At 39.7% G+C, this 18275-nt stretch overlaps 1 protein-coding gene across 1 annotated transcript; it reads left to right on the top strand.

Annotated features, from left to right (window-relative positions):
• The first annotated feature begins 90 nt into the window (after window positions 1-90).
• On the top strand, window positions 91-17993 carry LOC140930229 (uncharacterized). Its single transcript, XM_073379894.1, has 17 exons — window positions 91-342; window positions 1712-1748; window positions 1859-1909; window positions 2974-3053; window positions 3750-3854; window positions 3980-4084; window positions 4751-4796; window positions 5954-6109; window positions 6722-6877; window positions 11013-11159; window positions 12099-12263; window positions 14063-14171; window positions 14608-14663; window positions 15333-15518; window positions 15898-15967; window positions 16966-17125; window positions 17611-17993. Exons 1-17 carry the CDS (start codon window positions 229-231, stop codon window positions 17752-17754), a joined length of 1887 nt encoding a protein of 628 aa, XP_073235995.1. The 5' UTR covers window positions 91-228; the 3' UTR covers window positions 17755-17993.
• The last annotated feature ends 282 nt before the right edge of the window (window positions 17994-18275 follow it).

Here is an 18275-nt window from a genome sequence, read left to right as displayed (position 1 = left end):
ACGAGGACAGTGAGGACTAGGTTCTAGAAGCTTATTTTCTTACCAGATTGCATTGCGCGATGATTCAACATGGCGGAAAGGTTCTAGAAAGAAGCATTAATTTTATTGCAAAAGAAGCCTTCTAACGCGTGATCTACATTGAAACGTGTTCAGTATTTCGATGGTGGGTGGATAGAGGTCCCCTGGTTGTTCTTGGCACTGCAGAATTTAGGATAAAGGAGGCTAAATATGGCAAATCGTGAGACAAGTGTTTCGTCAGCTTCGAAACCCTCTCCGGAAACCTCTGTCATGTCAATCTATAAGATGACGAAAGGATCTACCATGATGAAGGCTAAACGTCATGTAAGGTCAAAGTAACTTTTTGTTATGGTTCTAATTATTAATATGGCTGTTATTTCCCAGGATCGAGCGTGCATTGCCTTGTATTTTTGCATTTGTGCACATCTATTGTGATACATGTATTTGCTCATCTTTGCTCAACTTTGCTTATCCTTGCGGGATTTTGACCGAGGATTCACTGGTTTTATAGAAGTTAGAATGCTTCTTACCATAGCCTCATTTCTGGACTAGAAACTGTTTTCTTCAAAACCTGTTGAACTCCTTGCACAGCCACCTCCAAGAGGGAGGGTCTGTACACAGGCTATTTTTGAACTTTGCCAGTATTGTTACCTTGCAGAATGGCTCTAGATAATGGTACATGTGCAAAGATAGAATAGATTTTTGGTTATCTCTATTTTATATTCATTTTATCGATACAATTAGTTTTTAGTTACAGGGGGTGATAAGGAAGGGGTTCAACTTCACCCCTTGCATGGTCACTGTTGGGGGGTAGTCACTCTGGAAGTAGTCCGATCTCATTTCGTGTAATAGTTGAAACAAGCCGAAAAGTCATGAACTTGCATGCCCAATCTTGTCCCAAAACTAGTGCATCATTTCATAATTATTTTTCATATCCCAAACTACCTTGGGTCGCAGTAGCACAATTGGCTAATCCCTAAACTTAGAGTCTCCTCTGATCTGACGGGTCACACAGGTGAGTCGGTTCAAACCCCGGGAAGGCCAAATAGTAATTCTTTCTTCCTCAAAAAAGTTAAAGAATAAATCAAAGAAATCGAAGTGATCTCGAGATATCTCGAACTATTTCGCCTCTCACTTCGTCAAATAGCCGAATAGAGCCGAAAACCTACAGACTTTGCTTGCCCAATCTTGTCAAAAAATTGCAACGTTGATACATTCCTGAGCGCCGCGAATCCTTTACTTCACGCTCCGCCGAAGTAAAAACTGATACTGAGGATTTTTATTAGAGCACTCTGGGAGTGAAAGGGATAGAGAGAGGATGTAGTTTTGTTCTTGTAATTTTCCTTTTTAAAGGTTGCATGTGAATAAAAAATGGTCATTGACTGCTAATCTATGTTAGACCCTTATATCCACTCTGAGACTGTACCCGCATAGAGTCAGATCCCTCTAAGTTGGATACCACTGGGATTGGCACAAAGTTTCCCAAGGTGTCTGCAGTGATCATGGGGGAGGTGCTAGAGACTGAGGAGTCAAGAAAAAACAATGAAGAATTGCAGGGAGCAACTCTCAATCTAGATTAGGAAAGTGTTCATAATGACCCAAAGATTGCACTCATCTATCTAAACAGTTTTGTTTTGTTTCAAGAGATTAGTTCTTTAATGATAACTCGTTTTTCCCTTTACAATATTTCTAGGGAACACCTCAGCTCAAGAGATTTGTATTATCTCGAGGTAAGATAATGAGAAATAAATTCTGAAATAATTTAAAATGACATTTTATCCTTTAATTACTTTTGAATAAGCATATGTCACTTGATATTCTTTCCTGTACTTGATTGTAGATCTTTCACATCTTCACTGGGGATCACCTAGAAAACAAGAAGAGAAATCTGGTAGGTTATGTTAAGCCGCAATGTTCACATACAAATTCTCCACACTGATCAGACTCCATACATATCCTTGAAGCATCAATGAAGAGAATTTGCTTAACCCATTCGCCCCTGAACCGCCCGTAACCGCCCGTGCGGATCCAGGTCCTTTCTACCCATTGTGACGTCATCAGTTTTAACGGTCAAGGACAACTTTCTTCACTAACTTGTGCAGAGTGAAGAGATCTTTCAAACCATACCAGAATGAGCACAATTCAGTCAAGGACACCGGAGAAACAAGCAAAAAACCACGTGACATTGACCTGAAAATCTCCATGAAAATCTTGTCCCATTACCCACCTACCTTTCCTTTCGCCTAATCCTAAGATCCTAAAAGCTTTCCTAAAAACTCTTCCCACCAAAATCAAGCCTACTAAATGCCCAGCAAGAGAAAAAAAAAATGAGGCAAGAAAAGCAAAAAAAGAAGGGAGGAGAGAAAGCGAAAAGTAAAAGTCAAGACTGCTGTGTCACTTTTAAACCCAAAAACTATGTCGAAATTTTGCTTTCTGCGCATGCCCGAACTTCGCAAGCTGATATTTTGCATCTGGATCGGAAGACCGCGAAGTGTTCGACCTGTAAACCAGTTTGTGGTAAGTTTTAGCTCTTTATAGCACGACAGTGACCAGAAAACCACTCAACTAGCTTCAAAACTCGTTTTTCGGCAAAATCTCTAGGAGCGAATGGGTTAAAGATCACAGCATTTTCTTGTAGATGATTATTTCTTTAAACAATTCTCATAATATTTTCTCCTGATTTTTTAAATGATGTATTGATATATTGTCAAGAGAAAATTGATGCTGGTCAATCTTATGGCTAAATAAACTCTGAAATTATCCTGTTTCTGGTTCTCAGTTAGTTTGAGTGACCAAAAACGAAAAATGAGCATGAAAAAAAAATTTGGCAATCTCTTTAGTCCTTGCCTTTTTTCCAGAGCAGGAAAACAATTTTATATAATATTGAAAGCATTTTTTATTCTTTTACCAAGCAACAAATTAATGTGCATGATGATTTTGCTTCATTTCATGCAGTTTTAACTTCGCAAATAACTCAGTTGTTGAAGGGTCAAATATCTAAAGGTTTTGCAAGTTGTCCTGTGCCACAAAAAGAGGTAGGAAATGCAAAAAAGCTGCTTGTGCCTGTACCATTTGAAAAGAGACGCAGCCCTTGTAAATGTTAGAGTCTTTTTTATGTAATTTTGAATAAAGTCCATGTCAAAATTAAATTCAGGTTAAAATTTTTTAACATAGGTTGATTCTCAACTTCCTTTATGTCTCCTAGCAGTAATTCATGAATAATTAGGGCTAAAACTGAAATCAAATTTGACCGTATACATAACATTTGTTAACTGTAAATGTTAATATCATTGTTAAATTAAAAATGAGGTTCATGAGAATACAGTAACTTTATTTGATAAAAATCAACAAAGAATAAAGGAAAACAATGCAAGGTTGTGCTGTGAGTAAAATTTGTTTGCGAACTTGAAAGCTCTCAATCAATTCTGTGAAATCCAAGATGCCCGGCATAAACGTTTTGCATGAAGCAAAGGTTGCCTTCTTTAATTTCTAGAGCACAGTCCAGCCAAAGGAGAAGCTGGAATTCAAGTGTATTTTAGCCCTGTCAACAGAACATTTATCAGAAGAAAACAATATTAGTACAGTTGTCATCTGCATGGAGCGAGCACATTCAGTCTTAAATAACCCTTGAAGTTTTTTGAATCACCTTCCTTAGCAAGCTATTCTAATACAAGCTGTCTAATTTCGTTTTGCCAGGAGTCACCTAAAATTGCACTTCATTTTCTTTTCAGTCCATCTCTTTCTCTGTTATCTATAAGATTGGAAGAAGTTTGCATAGTGTAGATATTGTTTGTCTTGATAAACAGCAGTACGACGTCTGGACAGTGGGAATACAGGTAATGGCACTTTTGATCTTTATTTTTTTATAAATAGCGTCGTACCTGTATGATCCCACACATGGCACAGGTTTATTTCTTTGAATTATTGATAACAAATATTGTATTTATTTCTCAAATTACAGGCTCTGATAGATGGCTTCAATGACAAGAAATCTATTGATCATTTGTATGAAAGTGGCGGGTTAAATGATGACACTGATGGTAAACCAATGCACGGAACGGATGAGGTAAGGAAAATGTTCCTTGCTAATCTATTTATTACTTGATACAGTATATGAAATTGAAAATAGTTTGTGTAATCTATCTATCTCGGGTGCACCCGCACGGATTTGATGAGTCTGTCCCATTCCTGTCTATTGGTCATGACAGATGGAAATTCCTGCCTTGTTAGCCCAGTATCGCTCTTAAGAGCCTAGATACTGAAAATCGCCCTCCTGTTTCAACTTTGAATTATTATCTAAGTTAGTAATAAGGTGCCATGTGGTTGGAGGTTCTTTGTGTAAATAGAGGATATTACACGGTGGCGCGAAGATACAAATTTTATTTTCGAGTGGCAAAACAATATTTTACGAACGAGCGCAGCGAGTGAGTAAAATATTGTTTTTGCCACACTGGGCTAAACACGATTAACGTCAAGCTCTCTTCGCTAGTCAAGAAGGGTTAAAACTTCGCTCGGACTCGCCTACGTGTATACTTATACAATAATATTCTAGAACTTCCAAAAAGTCTAAATATAAAAAGATGATAAAATACACGGTGGGAACGCTTACCCAAGGTATTAAAATAAACAAACTATGAACTCTCGTGAAGCTTTTAGAATGTCATGTTTAAAAGTCACACAATACAATTTTTCGTAACAAACAGGTTGATTCTCAATTTCCTTTGTCTCTTAGATTCCTATGTCTGTGTTTGGGTCTGGTGGTAAACCATACAATGAAGGTATTCCTACATCTATAGTGGCCCATATTATTGCAAAGGGTTCATACAGAATTCTTGGAAAAGTCTTGAAATTTGCAAAGCAATTTTCCACACCTAGAAAAAGTCTGGAAAAAGAAATAAAGTCTGGAAAAATGGTAAAAAGTCCGAAATTTTTTTTAAAGGTTCTGCAAGTGTTTTTCCTGTAGTCAAATTCCTTTCAGTCTTTCCCGTAGCGAAGACATTTCATCGCACTGAATGAGAAGTTTCATAACTCCCTTACATGTATGTCTGCAATTGCACCATGGTTACCATACATTTGCAGTGCATCATGAAAAAAGCTTGGTTCCCACATTTTTTAGGTTTCTATTGATCACCGATTTGATAACTTGAGTTTGCAAAAATAAACTTTTGTTTTGGAGAAAGTCTGGAAAAAGTCTTGAATTTTGGATCTAAAAATCTGTACGAACCCTGTTGCATGACACAGTAATCAAACCTCATGACAGCTCAAAATGGCAACACAACATTTGTGTTATATCAATGTTTTAATCCTTAATGGAAAAATAATGTTTAAGGCTCAGAAATATCTTGGCATGGGATCTTTTAGCGGTGAGTTTTCAGTCAAGGGATTTTTAGTTGAAAGCCCTAACACATTTTTATGGGATTTGATTTTTGCCCCCTTTCAATCATGCATCCCTGTCACTAAGCTCCAGAGGATGCCCTCGAGCTTAGGAGAGTTGGGGAAATGGGACCTAGTGTACTGGTGTAATTAAGACAGGGTTCGTACAGAATCTTGAATTCTTGAGAAAAAGACTTGAAATTTCCCCAGTAGTTTTCCAGACCTGGAAAAAGTCTGGAGAATGGAGATAAAGTCTGGAAAAAAGGTAAAAAGTCTTGAGTTTTTTTTTCAAAGCTACAACAAGTGCTTTAAAAGTGAATTTTTTTCATTTTGGTCAAATCTTATTCAATTTCACCCATATGTTTGCAGAGCATCAAGAAAAAGTGTTAATTGGTCCTGCATTTTTACAGGTCTCTTTTGATCACCTATTTGATAACCTTGAGTCTGGAAAAATATGTTCATGTTTTGGAAAAAGTCTTGAATTTTGGATCCAAAAATCTGTATGAACCCTATTATTAATTCATGTTGCTGTTTGTAGTAAGTCGTGTTTGTTTGTGCCTAGATGCTTGTGACTTATACATGTGGGGTGATGGTACCACTGGAATGCTGGGACATGGCGAGAATGGAGAGGAGAATGTTCCAAGATCCGTAGAAGCATTATTATCAAAGGACGTTTGGAAAGTTGCTTGTGGAGTGACGCATACCATTTCCTTAACAAGTAAATTGCATTTTGTTAAGAATTGCCGCAACTCGTTATAGAAGGTTAATAATATGTAGACATGAATCTGAAATTCTCTCAGTGCTAACCTGTTTACTTTCCAGGGGGCATGGTCAGTCTTTTTTGTAAAACACTGAAAAACAATCAGAGAGCTTGTAAAACACCAACCATAGTTTCAATATTGTTGTTGATTTTGTAAATAAATGCCTTTTAAAGAGACTATATTGACACTATTTGCTATCTTTTAATTTCAATGCTATGCCTACAGAATCACCAAAGAATTAATAATTATAATAATAATCAGTTTATTAAAGCCTTTTGGTAGTGTATAACGCTAAATTACAAGGGAGGTCAAGAATACGCAGAACACATAATTACACATGGCACAGAAGGCAAAAACAATTAAATCCTATTGTAACTGTGGGTAACAAAATTACTAAGGTGGTCCGTTCTGACAGCAGGTTTCCTCGTGAAAGTTTTGTGATATCTTCTTCATAACTCTACAGGAGTACATTGTAATTGAAGAATAAGTTAATTCATTATTGACCTAAACCAACAGTATCCTCTTGATGTACGCCCTTTAACTATCTTACTATCTGTTTTTTTCTTCAGGTGAAGGAGAGGTTTTCTCTTGGGGATCAGGGCTTGGTGGAAAACTTGGACAAGGACATTTAAGAGACAGGTCATCACCTCTTAGAGTTGCCGCACTGAAGGACAAGAAGGTGACAAGTATTGCCTGCCATGAATTTCACTCTGCAGCTGTTTGTGGTAAATAGATGCATCTTCACATTATAAAGGTCGGTACACACTAGGCGACAAGTTGCTGCAACACGTCGCGGCGACAGATCACTCCGTGTGTACAGGTCGGGCGACTAGTTGCAGCAACAAGGTGAGGCGACACGTTGCAGCGACAAATCGCTTCGTGTGTACTGGAGAATTTTTGTGAAAATCTTTGTCTCCGCAACAGAATTTGGTCGCTGCAACAAGTCGCAAAAAATCAAATCAGACTGAATCTGTGCAACTTGTTGCGGCGACAAATTCTTTGGCAGCGACAAAGATTTTCACAAAAATTCTCCAGTACACACGAAGCGATTTGTCGCTGCAACGTGTTGCCGCGACATGTTGCTGCAACTTGTCGCCTTGTGTGTACCGACCTTAAGTCAATACAAAACCACTACAAGTTAGTATTAATTGTAAATTCTAGTAGAGTCTTCAGTCTTAATCATGATCCTTCGTCCTGCCAAGATCCTGGAAAATTTTTGTCTAGGAACCTGTTTAAGATCCTACAGAAAACTATAGGATGCTATTGGCTAAGTCTTACCAAGATCCGGGAAACGTTATAAGACAAGACAAGGATTTTATTCATACAACACACAGAAAAAAAGACATTAAAAAAGACAATTCTAATTATGTAAAATACAAGCCACCTAAAAGATAGCTTAAAAGCTAATCTAGCTAGGAGGCATATTTTCTTACAAAAACATAATACTAAGATGCTGGAACATTTTGTCCCAAATCCAGTATAAGATCGATTGATTGGAAGCTATTGACTTAGTCCTACCAAGATACTGTTTAGGCTCCTACAAGAACCTATTGGAAGCTATTGACTTAGTCCTACCAAGATACTGTTTAGGCTCCTACAGGAACCTATTGGAAGCTATTGACTTAGTCCTACCAAGATACTGTTTAGGCTCCTACAGGAACCTATAGGAAGCTATTGACTTAGTCCTACCAAGATACTGTTTAGGATCCTACAGGAACCTATAGGAAGCTATTGACTTAGTCCTACCAAGATACTGTTTAGGATCCTACAGGAACCTATTGGAAGCTATTGACTTAGTCCTACCAAGATACTGTTTAGGCTCCTACAGGAACCTATAGGAAGCTATTGACTTAGTCCTACCAAGATACTGTTTAGGATCCTACAGGAACCTATAGGAAGCTATTGACTTAGTCCTACCAAGATACTGTTTAGGATCCTACAGGAACCTATAGGAAGCTATTGACTTAGTCCTACCAAGATACTGTTTAGGATCCTACAGGAACCTATAGGAAGCTATTGACTTAGTCCTACCAAGATACTGTTTAGGATCCTACAGGAACCTATAGGAAGCTATTGACTTAGTCCTACCAAGATACTGTTTAGGCTCCTACAGGAACCTATTGGAAGCTATTGACTTAGTCCTACCAAGATACTGTTTAGGCTCCTACAAGAACCTATTGGAAGCTATTGACTTAGTCCTGCCAAGATACTGTTTAGGCTCCTACAGGAACCTATTGGAAGCTATTGACTTAGTCCTACCAAGATACTGTTTAGGATCCTACAGGAACCTATAGGAAGCTATTGACTTAGTCCTACCAAGATACTGTTTAGGATCCTACAGGAACCTATAGGAAGCTATTGACTTAGTCCTACCAAGATACTGTTGAGGATCCTACAGGAATCTATAGGAAGCTATTGACTTAGTCCTACCAAGATACTGTTGAGGATCCTACAGGAATCTATAGGAAGCTATTGACTTAGTCCTACCAAGATACTGTTGAGGATCCTACAGGAACCTATAGGAAGCTATTGACTTGGTCCTACCAAGATACTGTTTAGGATCCTACAGGAAACTATAGGAAGCTATTGATTTAGCCCTACTAAGATACTGTTTAAGATGCTACAGGATCCTATAGGAAGCTTTTCACTTAGTCCTACTAAGATACTGTTTAGGATCCTACAGGAACCTATAGGAAGCTATTGACTTAGTCCAACCAAGATATTTTTTAGGATCCTACAGGAACCTATTGGAAGCTATTAACTTAGTCCTACCAAGGTATTGTTTAGGATCCTACAAGAACCTATAGGAAGCTATTGACTTGGTCCTACCAAGATACTGTTTAGGATCCTACAGGAAAAGATAGGAAGCTATTGATTTAGCCCTACTAAGATACTGTTTAAGATGCTACAGGATCCTATAGGAAGCTTTTCACTTAGTCCTACTAAGATACTGTTTAGGATCCTACGGGAACCTATAGGAAGCTATTGACTTAGTCCAACCAAGATACTGTTTAGGATCCTACAGGAACCTATAGGAAGCTATTAACTTAGTCCTACCAAGGTATTGTTTAGGATCCTACAAGAACCTATAGGAAGCTATTGACTTGGTCCTACCAAGATACTGTTTAGGATCCTACAGGAAACTATAGGAAGCTATTGACTTAGTCCTACCAAGATACTGTTTAAGATGCTACAGGATCCTATAGGAAGCTTTTCACTTGAAGCTACTAAGATACTGTTTAGGATCCTACAAGAACCTGTAGGAAGCTATTGACTTAGTCCTACCAAGATACTGTTTAGGCTCCTACAAGAACCTATAGGAAGCTATTGACTTAGTCCTACCAAGATACTGTTTAGGCTCCTACAGGAACCTATTGGAAGCTATTGACTTAGTCCTACCAAGATACTGTTTAGGCTCCCACAAGAACCTATTGGAAGCTATTGACTTAGTCCTACCAAGATACTGTTTAGGCTCCTACAGGAACCTATAGGAAGCTATTGACTTAGTCCTACCAAGATACTGTTTAGGATCCTACAGGAACCTATTGGAAGCTATTGCCTTAGTCCTACCAAGATACTGTTTAGGATCCTACAGACACCTATAGGAAGCTATTGACTTAGTCCTACCAAGATACTGTTTAGGATCCTTCAAGAACCTATAGGAAGCTATTGACTTAGTCCTACCAAGATACTGTAGGATCAAGATTAAGATCCTACAGGAACCTATTGGAAGAACCTATTGGAAGCTATTGCCTTAGTCCTACCAAGATACTGTTTAGGATCGTACAAGAACCTATAGGAAGCTATTGACTAGTCCTACCAAGATACTGTTTAGGATCCTACAAGAACCTATTAGAAGCTATTGACTTAGTCCTACTAAGATACTGTTTAGGATCTTACAGGAACCTATAGGAAGCTATTGACTTAGTCCTACCAAGATACTGTTTAGGATCTCACAAGAACCTATAGGAAACTATTGAGTTCGTCCTACCAAGATACTGTTGAGGATCCTACAAGAATCTATAGGAAGTTATTGACTTAGTCCTACCAAAATACTGTTTAGGATCTTACAAGAACCTATAGGAAACTATTGAGTTCGTCCTACTAAGATCCTGGTTAGGATCGTACAGGAACCTATAGGAAGCTATTGACTTAGTCCTATTAAGATCTTTTTGAAGATCCTACAGGAACCTATAGGAAGATATTGACTTCAGAGTCCCAGCAAGATCCTGTTTAGGATCCTACAGGAACCTAGTCCTGTCAAGATCCCACAAAATTATTTCCAAAATTTTGTTTAAGATCATACAGGAACCTTAGGGACTAGAATGTAACACTATACCGACAATGGCTTGACAGTTAAACATACAGGATAGTAAACAACAGATCAAAAGAGTAACTGCTATTAGCGTTCACAGTTAAGAACTAAACTGCAAAGAATTCTTTTTTACTTACTGAAATCAGAATAAGCTTGTGCAGGGTGTCAGTGATGAAGTAGCAGATTTCTTTTGCAATGCAACAGATCCAAAGTTTTCTATCAAGTTACAAAACATGGCAAAATTTATCTGCCACAGAGGGTTGTCAAAAATTTAAGTACCTCACACACATTCTTTGAATCACTCTCATACTAGCCTGCGTGGCAGGCGTTCGAAAGGGAAGGGGAAGGGAATTACGGCGCGAGGGGAAGGGAATTAGGGCGCGAGACCACGCGCGAGGGAGGAGGGAGGAGGGGTTTTCCTCCCTCCTTCCTCGCGCGCCCCTCGCGTTTCTCTCGCGACTAAAACTCCCTTTCCCAAAACTCCCTTTCCCTTCCCTTTCAAACGCCTGCCACGCAGGCTACTCTCATACGTTTTTCTGTTGTAGGATTGGGCGAGTTATTCACTTGGGGACAGGGTGGACCAAGACTTGGATACGAAAGCGTGAAACGAAAAGAGATTCTACCAAGACTTGTTGAGGGACTTCAAGAACACAGAGTAACTGAAGTCGCCTGTGGACTTTCCCACACTCTTGGTAAATTATATGTCGCTAGGAAGATACTAGTTATTTTAGGTGTAACAACTTTCTGAAAGATGGTATGAATAACTTTGCGTTATAAGGTGGCGTGACAATACTATAGAGGATTGTGTAATAGTGGTGACAGCTACTTGTAATCTTTGGTAGAGGGCGTGACAGTTGCCCCACAGCCTGTTGTGATATTAGGGACCTTACGATCCGACGACGGCGACGCCAATGGCGACGTCGCTGAAAAACAGACTTTGCGTCCTTTCAAAAGTTTTCGTCCTTATACCAAGTCACCCAGTAAGAGTTTCTTGAAAGTAGGGAAATTAGGTCGGAGCTGAAGAGAGGGGAACGCATCCGAGTTCAGAGAGAGATGGTAAAATTTATCGCCTTGCCGTTCCTGTTCTTTAGTTGACTTTAAATTTCGTGATTTTACGTGGTAGTTGTGCAGGGACGGCAAAGAAATTTGCAAAAGAGCGTGATGTGCGTGCAGTTGTTTTTTTGCTTCCTAAAGCTATTGGGCCTGTTATTTAAACGGAGTTTAGCCAGTTTTTAACAAAACCGCGTTCTAAGTCTTTTTCAGTTCGCCCAATGCTCTTATACACCATTTATCTTGAAAAGTTTCATTAAAGCGCGAGGCGTAGACTGGAAAAGACCTTATTTTCTCAAAATTACCCACTAAGGAAGATATCTGGAGGTCCAAAGACTTGCTAAACCGCAGCCTAAGTTAGGCCTCGTTTAAACAACCGACCCATTGTGTTTTAGGCGTTCCCGTTGCTGTCGCCGTCGTAGTTTCGTGAAGTTCGTATTGTGACAGTGACGACCGCTATATGTTCTTAGTAAAGCTTTCTGTTCATACATTTCTTCGCTTTCTTTGGGACAAGTTAGCATAAGTCAGACACAAATGCTATCTTAAAATGATGATGTTTGTTCGTGTTATTCGTCCTACAGTTTGTACAAGAAATGGTCAGTGCTATGCTTTTGGCGATAATACATACGGCCAGTTAGGCATACCAGGGATCGCTTCGAGCTATGAGCCTGTCCGCTCACAAGAACTGGAGAGCTTTCATATCTCCTACATAGCCTGTGGCTCTAATCACAGCGCTGCTTTATCTGGTTAGTGTTTTTTTATTCCTGCTAATTCCTTTGACTTCTCAAACTGATTTTTCCCCCGCGCACAAATTGCCAAGAATTACATCGTTAAATCTTTCATTAAGTCTTTAACCCTTTCACTCCAAGGAATGACTTAAGTCAGATTTTGTCAAATTTTCAAATTCACTTTGTAAAATGCTGAAAAACCAATAGCACCGTATTCAAGAACTGACAAAGACGTTTCATGTGAATGATAACACACCATAGGATTTCATCCACAGACTCAAAAGTTAGAAAAACATACTAAATAAATAGTACCATGTGAAAGTACTGCTGAAGAGGTTTTATTTGAATAGTAACAGCATAAGATTTCATCCACAGGCTTAAAAGTTGAAAAAACATTATGTAAATAGTACCATGTGAAAGTAACGCCCAAGAGGTATTATTTAAATGGTAACACCATCAGGATTTCGTCCACAGATTCTAAAGTTAGAATCACCTTAAAAGACTTCATCATTCTTTCTGGCAGTGAAAGGGTTAAATGATTAAAAAGAAAATCGTCTTTAGTAAGATTTGATTGAGGTAGATGGAGAGTGTGCTGTACTTCTTAAGACGAAGTAATAGGATGGCAATAAAAAGTTGCAGAGGTAAAGACTAAGGCTAAGGTTCACACGGCACCAGACGAATTTTCCACCGGTTGAAAATTCGTGCGTTTAGGTGTTTCGTTCACACAGAATCACCTTAGAGCGATTTTCGTATGACCTTGAAATGAAAACGCGCGAACAAAACAGAAACAACAAACAAACAGAAATAGAGCGATTTGATTGGTCCATCGAACGGATACAAACGCGCGTGAGTTTTGGTTGGTTAAACTTGATGCCCGAAGAACTTTCTAGAAATCAAAAGATACTTCGCTCTGACGTCATACTGCGACACGATTGGCCAATCGAACAATGCCTTCTCCATATTAGGGTTTTCTTTGGCGGGAAAACGAAGAGTCCCTGTTTTGATCTTTTCATCTATTGGCTGATAAACAAATAACGAACACTTACCGAAACCATTTTTCAAGTTCATACGAAAATCGCTCTAACGGACGAAAATTTAGAACCCTAGCCGCTCAAAAATTAGAGCGGCTCAATCGAGAAAAAAATTTCAGCGGGAATGGTCTAAAAAATTACATTGAAAAAAAATGCACCAAGAATCGCTCATGCAAAGAGGCGATTTTCCCATTCCTTTGGTTTTACTAAAAACTGCTCTCATATGGGTTATACTTTTCCTTGTCCATGTACGGCGTCTTTCCAGACCTTCCTGGTCAGTGCATTTCGGTGACGTATTCAAGACGAAACTCGCTGGGACCACGTGACCAGAAACGCATAAGCCTCGCGGAATAATGACTGAGGTTTCTCGAAAGGCACTATAACTCTTCAGGCCCGAAGGCAAATTTTAATATCAAAACCTGTTGTATAGAGTGTTTTCACTCACGTGGCCAGCATCTATGCAAATTTATCGCAACAAAAGACAGGGTTTGCATAAGAAAAGAGTATAACTCCCAGAAGATTGGTTTGGGACACCAACATGGCCGCCGTTTCATTGTTTTGGGACACGAATATGGCTGCCGTGATGTCATGTGAAAACACTCTATAGTAGCGCCGCTCATAGCTCACAAACCGGTCATTGTATCATTTTCGATATTTTTGAAACTTTGATCTCTTGAGTGCAAACACGGCAGACATAAAACAGCTTTCCGGGCCCGAAAAGTTATCGGGACTTTCGACAAACGGGCCAGTCATGGTTTTATTTAGTTTGTGTTTTTTCACTTGTAGATGGTGGTATGGTTTGGCTTTGGGGAGCCAACCACTCTGGTCAGTCGGGATTAGAGAATGTTGACATTTCATCAAAGCCAAATCTTTTGTCTTCATCAGTAGAGCTAAGGTAATCAACTCTGCGGATACGATTTTTAGATTATCTGGTGTTAAAAGACACACGACTACCACAGAAAATCTGCGCCTTCTTTAGGCGATGCCCTCGGTTGGAAAAGACCCTGTGTGGTCTAGGTGATTTCTTGCTTTTTAAAGCTTTGTACTTGGAACCGGATAAACTTGAAAAATGGCCTGCGTGTTAACGATTATCAGTTACCTGGATGATATAGCTTGAGTATTTTTCACCATCCAATTTGAAAAATCGACTCTTCAACTGTCTCTCTTAAATCCTATTTAGCCGTTCGGCTTTCACGTTTTCTTTTTTCACTGTTTCAAAGGTGACATTGAGGATTGCAGTTATTAGTTCTAGAGTTTTTAGGGCGTCATCTTACTAAAAATTCACCGGTCTTAAATACTTAAACAATTCTTTCCTCTGCACTTCTCGTTAGAAACCACGCAATCATTGATGTTAGCTGTGGAACAAAACACACTGTACTTCTGTCAAGTAAGTATACGCGCGTAGTTTACGTCTTTTGCATGTTTTGAGCGAAAAGAGGGGAAGGCAATTTCATATTTTCAGTGCTGAGAACTGGAAGTGTTCTTTTATTGACGATGTAGCTCATATAATATTAAAAGCTTCTAAAGGGTGTTTCCTTGTGGTTCCTGTTGATGGTGTTGTACAAGGTGACCTCAACTCTTGAATTTGTGGATGAAAAGTGTGAGCATTCAAATGAAAGCTACTGAACAGTACTTTCCTGTGGTACTGTTTTATTATGCTGTACAAGGTGGTTCTAACTTTTCAGTCTGTAAACGAAATCCTATACTGTGACCATTCAAATGAAAGCTACTGAGCAGTGCTTTCCTGTGGTACTGTTTATTATGCTGTACAAGCTGGTTCTAACTTTTGAGTCTGCGGATGAAATCCTAAAGTGAGACCATTCAAATGAAAGCTACTGAGTAGTACTTTCCTGTGGTACTGTTTATTATGCTGTACAAGATGGTTCTATCTTTTGAAATGACAATCAAATGAAAGCTTCTGAGCAGTACTTTCTTTTGGTGCTGGTTCAGTATTATGTTGGGATGAGCTATTGAGTAACAATTTCTTCTTGTGGTTTTCAGAAATACTGGAGGTATTGTCTGTGAATAATGTTAATTGTCGTTGTATTTGTTCCAGAAAAAGGAAAACTGTTTGGAATGGGTGATAACACAGAGAATCAACTAGGCATAAACCAGCGAGGCAGAACAGAGGAACCTATTTTGAAGGTTTCTGTACCAAGCAGAATACACCTCTCTGCTCACTCCCGAGCATCGAAACCTATTCAGGTCTCCTGCGGTGCTTTTCATACTGCTGTCGTGACAGGTTAGTCGAAAGAAACCAGTCAAGGGGCTCGGTCACGCAATCTGGTTTAACCATTAATTAAAACTATCCAGCCAGATCAGTCAAATCCTAAATGGTGTGCACGAAGGAGATGGTTTTTGGCAAAAACTAAGCTCTTGGAAAAAGCCTATTTCATTTTCAAAACGACTGGTCCGGCCGGCCAGTTGTGACTTTTGGGGAGCGCCCTAAGGCAGGGACCAACTCTAGGTGTCCGTTTTACAGAGGTGTCCGTTAAGACAGAGTCTAGTGTGTACCCCTTTTCAGGAAAGTTTCTCAGCAATTTTGTGCTACTTTGTCAAAATCTTTCTTCGGGCACCCCGAGTCAAGTAATAAACTTTCGTCTTCTTTATTGCTTCTACAGAATCTGGAGAACTTTTCACGTGGGGCAAAGGAAAAGCTGGACGCTTAGGGCATGGCGATATAAGGGACAGGTTAGGTGCTAGATGTAGTTAAGTATCGCGTTTATATAACCGCAAAGGGAAGAAATGACCACAGGACTATTAATGTATTCAACAACGAAGAAAAAGTGCATTTCTTCAGACTTTTTCATGAACATGAAATTTACTCTTATTACCTTTGAAGAAGGTAAACGGCAAACGTGATAAATGGCGGGAAAATGGTTGCGTGGTCGCCTTTGCTGTTTGTCGTAATTCAGCGGTGTTAAATCGCGAATTAACGTCGCTTACATGAATAGGGAGCTAGCAACAACGACGGCGACGTCAATGAGAACGGCAAATAAGAAATTCACCATTTTCACAGACACCATAATGCACCTTGTTTACCCCCAAAAGTTTGCATAACCATTGTCTTCGATTTCTCTTGGGACGACTGTGTTACCCAGGAGAAATTGGAAACAATGGTTTAGGGGGTAAACAAGGTGCATTATGGTCTATGTGAAAATGGTGATTAGGTTTAGACTAGCAAAACAATAATTTTGCTCGTGCATCACGCTTTTTTGTACATTTCTTTGCCATCACTGCACGACTACGACGTGAAAATGTCTTATTTCACGTTTTGTGGCGAGCGTGACCACAAGACAACGACTGTCTTTTTCTTTTCCTGAACTTCGATACAGTCTTTTAGAATTCAGCTCCAGAAAAATTTGTCAATATTTGACGAATTGAACGAGATGAAATAAGCGCGATAAAGTTCAAAGCAGCGCGAATTCACTTTTTAAGTGACGTTTTCGTAGCCGTCGCCGTCCTTGTTGGTTAATCTGCCTAATGTGTCCTGTAATACTTCAGAAACCTTTAAGCGGAAATAGTTAGAAGAGCATGATTGATTACCTGCTCTCTATGCCTTTTCATTTCTTTCGACTTTCAACCTATGTTTCCAGCACTTACCGTCCGCTCTTTCCTTGGCCTGTGGTTCACTGAAGTTGCTGCTTCAACTCGACTCTCTAACGCGTTCAAAAACACTTGTTTTTTAGGCCATTACCGTGTGAAGTGGACATGGATAGTAAACGAGTCCGCGCGGTGGCATGCGGCAGTACGCACACGGCATGCTTAGTGACAAGGGCCTGGGTATCTGATGATTTGATAAAGAACTGCATGGCCTGCAAGACCAAGTTTTCACTGGTCAACAGAAAGGTTCGCGTTTTTTTCTTTTAATTTTTAAGTACTTTGAGTTTTCAGTCAACTCTTAGGGCCTGTTTACATGGATATGGGGGGGCCTCAGGTAGGTGACGTAGCCTGCTTAGGTAAGGTAACCCGCCTGTCCATATAATCTCTCATTATAAGTTGATCACGTTTACATGATAGGTGGGGTGACCCGCCACAAGTTACCTCAGCTATCTGGGGTCCCCCACCTCCATGAAACAGGCCCTGAGAATTACAGTCATCTCTCTTTAAGGGGGAACTTTTGAGACCGGTACTAAATGTCCTTTTAAGAGTGATGTCCGTCTTATAGAGAGTCAAAGAGAGTAACTTAGGCAGGGACCAACTTTTAAGTGTCCGTTTTACCGAGTTGTCCGTCGTATAGAGGTGTCCGTCAAGAGAGAGTCGACTGTACTCACCTGTATTACAACTTTTTTGTTTGTAAATCATACTTTTATGCTTTCTCTTCCAATCTGTAGCATCACTGTCGTAAGTGCGGCGGAGTCTTCTGTGCTTCGTGCACCTCCAGACGGACCCCAGTCCCCACTCTGCCAGGATATCCCGCAACCAGTCTGAGGCGAGTTTGCGACAAGTGTTACTCTCTCCTATTAGACGACACGTGACCAAAATGGTGCGACTGCGTGACTTTTCACATCGCAAGATAACACAACAGCTGTCGCGTCAATGCTGTAACAGTTTTGCTCGTGTTAAAGTTGTCATTAGGGGTCGTTGGGGAGCTTAGGTAACGACAGCGACGACGGCAGTGACAAATATCGCTAGCGAAATGAATTTGCATCCTTTCAAACTTTGTCTACTTAAACCCGCTCAATTTGTCAAATGTAGGCGATTTTTCGTGGGGTTGACTTCTTAAGGACTTTATCTAGGTTCAAAACTGAAGAGAATGAAAAATTTGTCGTCGTATGTTCATTTCCTCCATAAAACCTCGTATTAGGAGCTTTCACGTCGTAGTCGTGTAGTGGACGTCAAAGAAATGGTCGAAAAAGCGTGATCACGTGCAGAGTTGTTGTTTGACTTATGAAACCAATTGTTTTTTGATGTTGTCACTGTCGCAGTCGGCCTCGTTGCATAAGCTCCCTGTGTCGACGTAGTAAAATGATTAGTCAACCCGTGAAGCCTGATATCT

This window comes from Porites lutea, chromosome 3 (genome assembly GCF_958299795.1).
Source record: "Porites lutea chromosome 3, jaPorLute2.1, whole genome shotgun sequence".
Classification (NCBI taxonomy): Eukaryota; Metazoa; Cnidaria; class Anthozoa; order Scleractinia; family Poritidae; genus Porites; species Porites lutea.
This window is presented reverse-complemented; position numbering and strand designations above follow the sequence as displayed.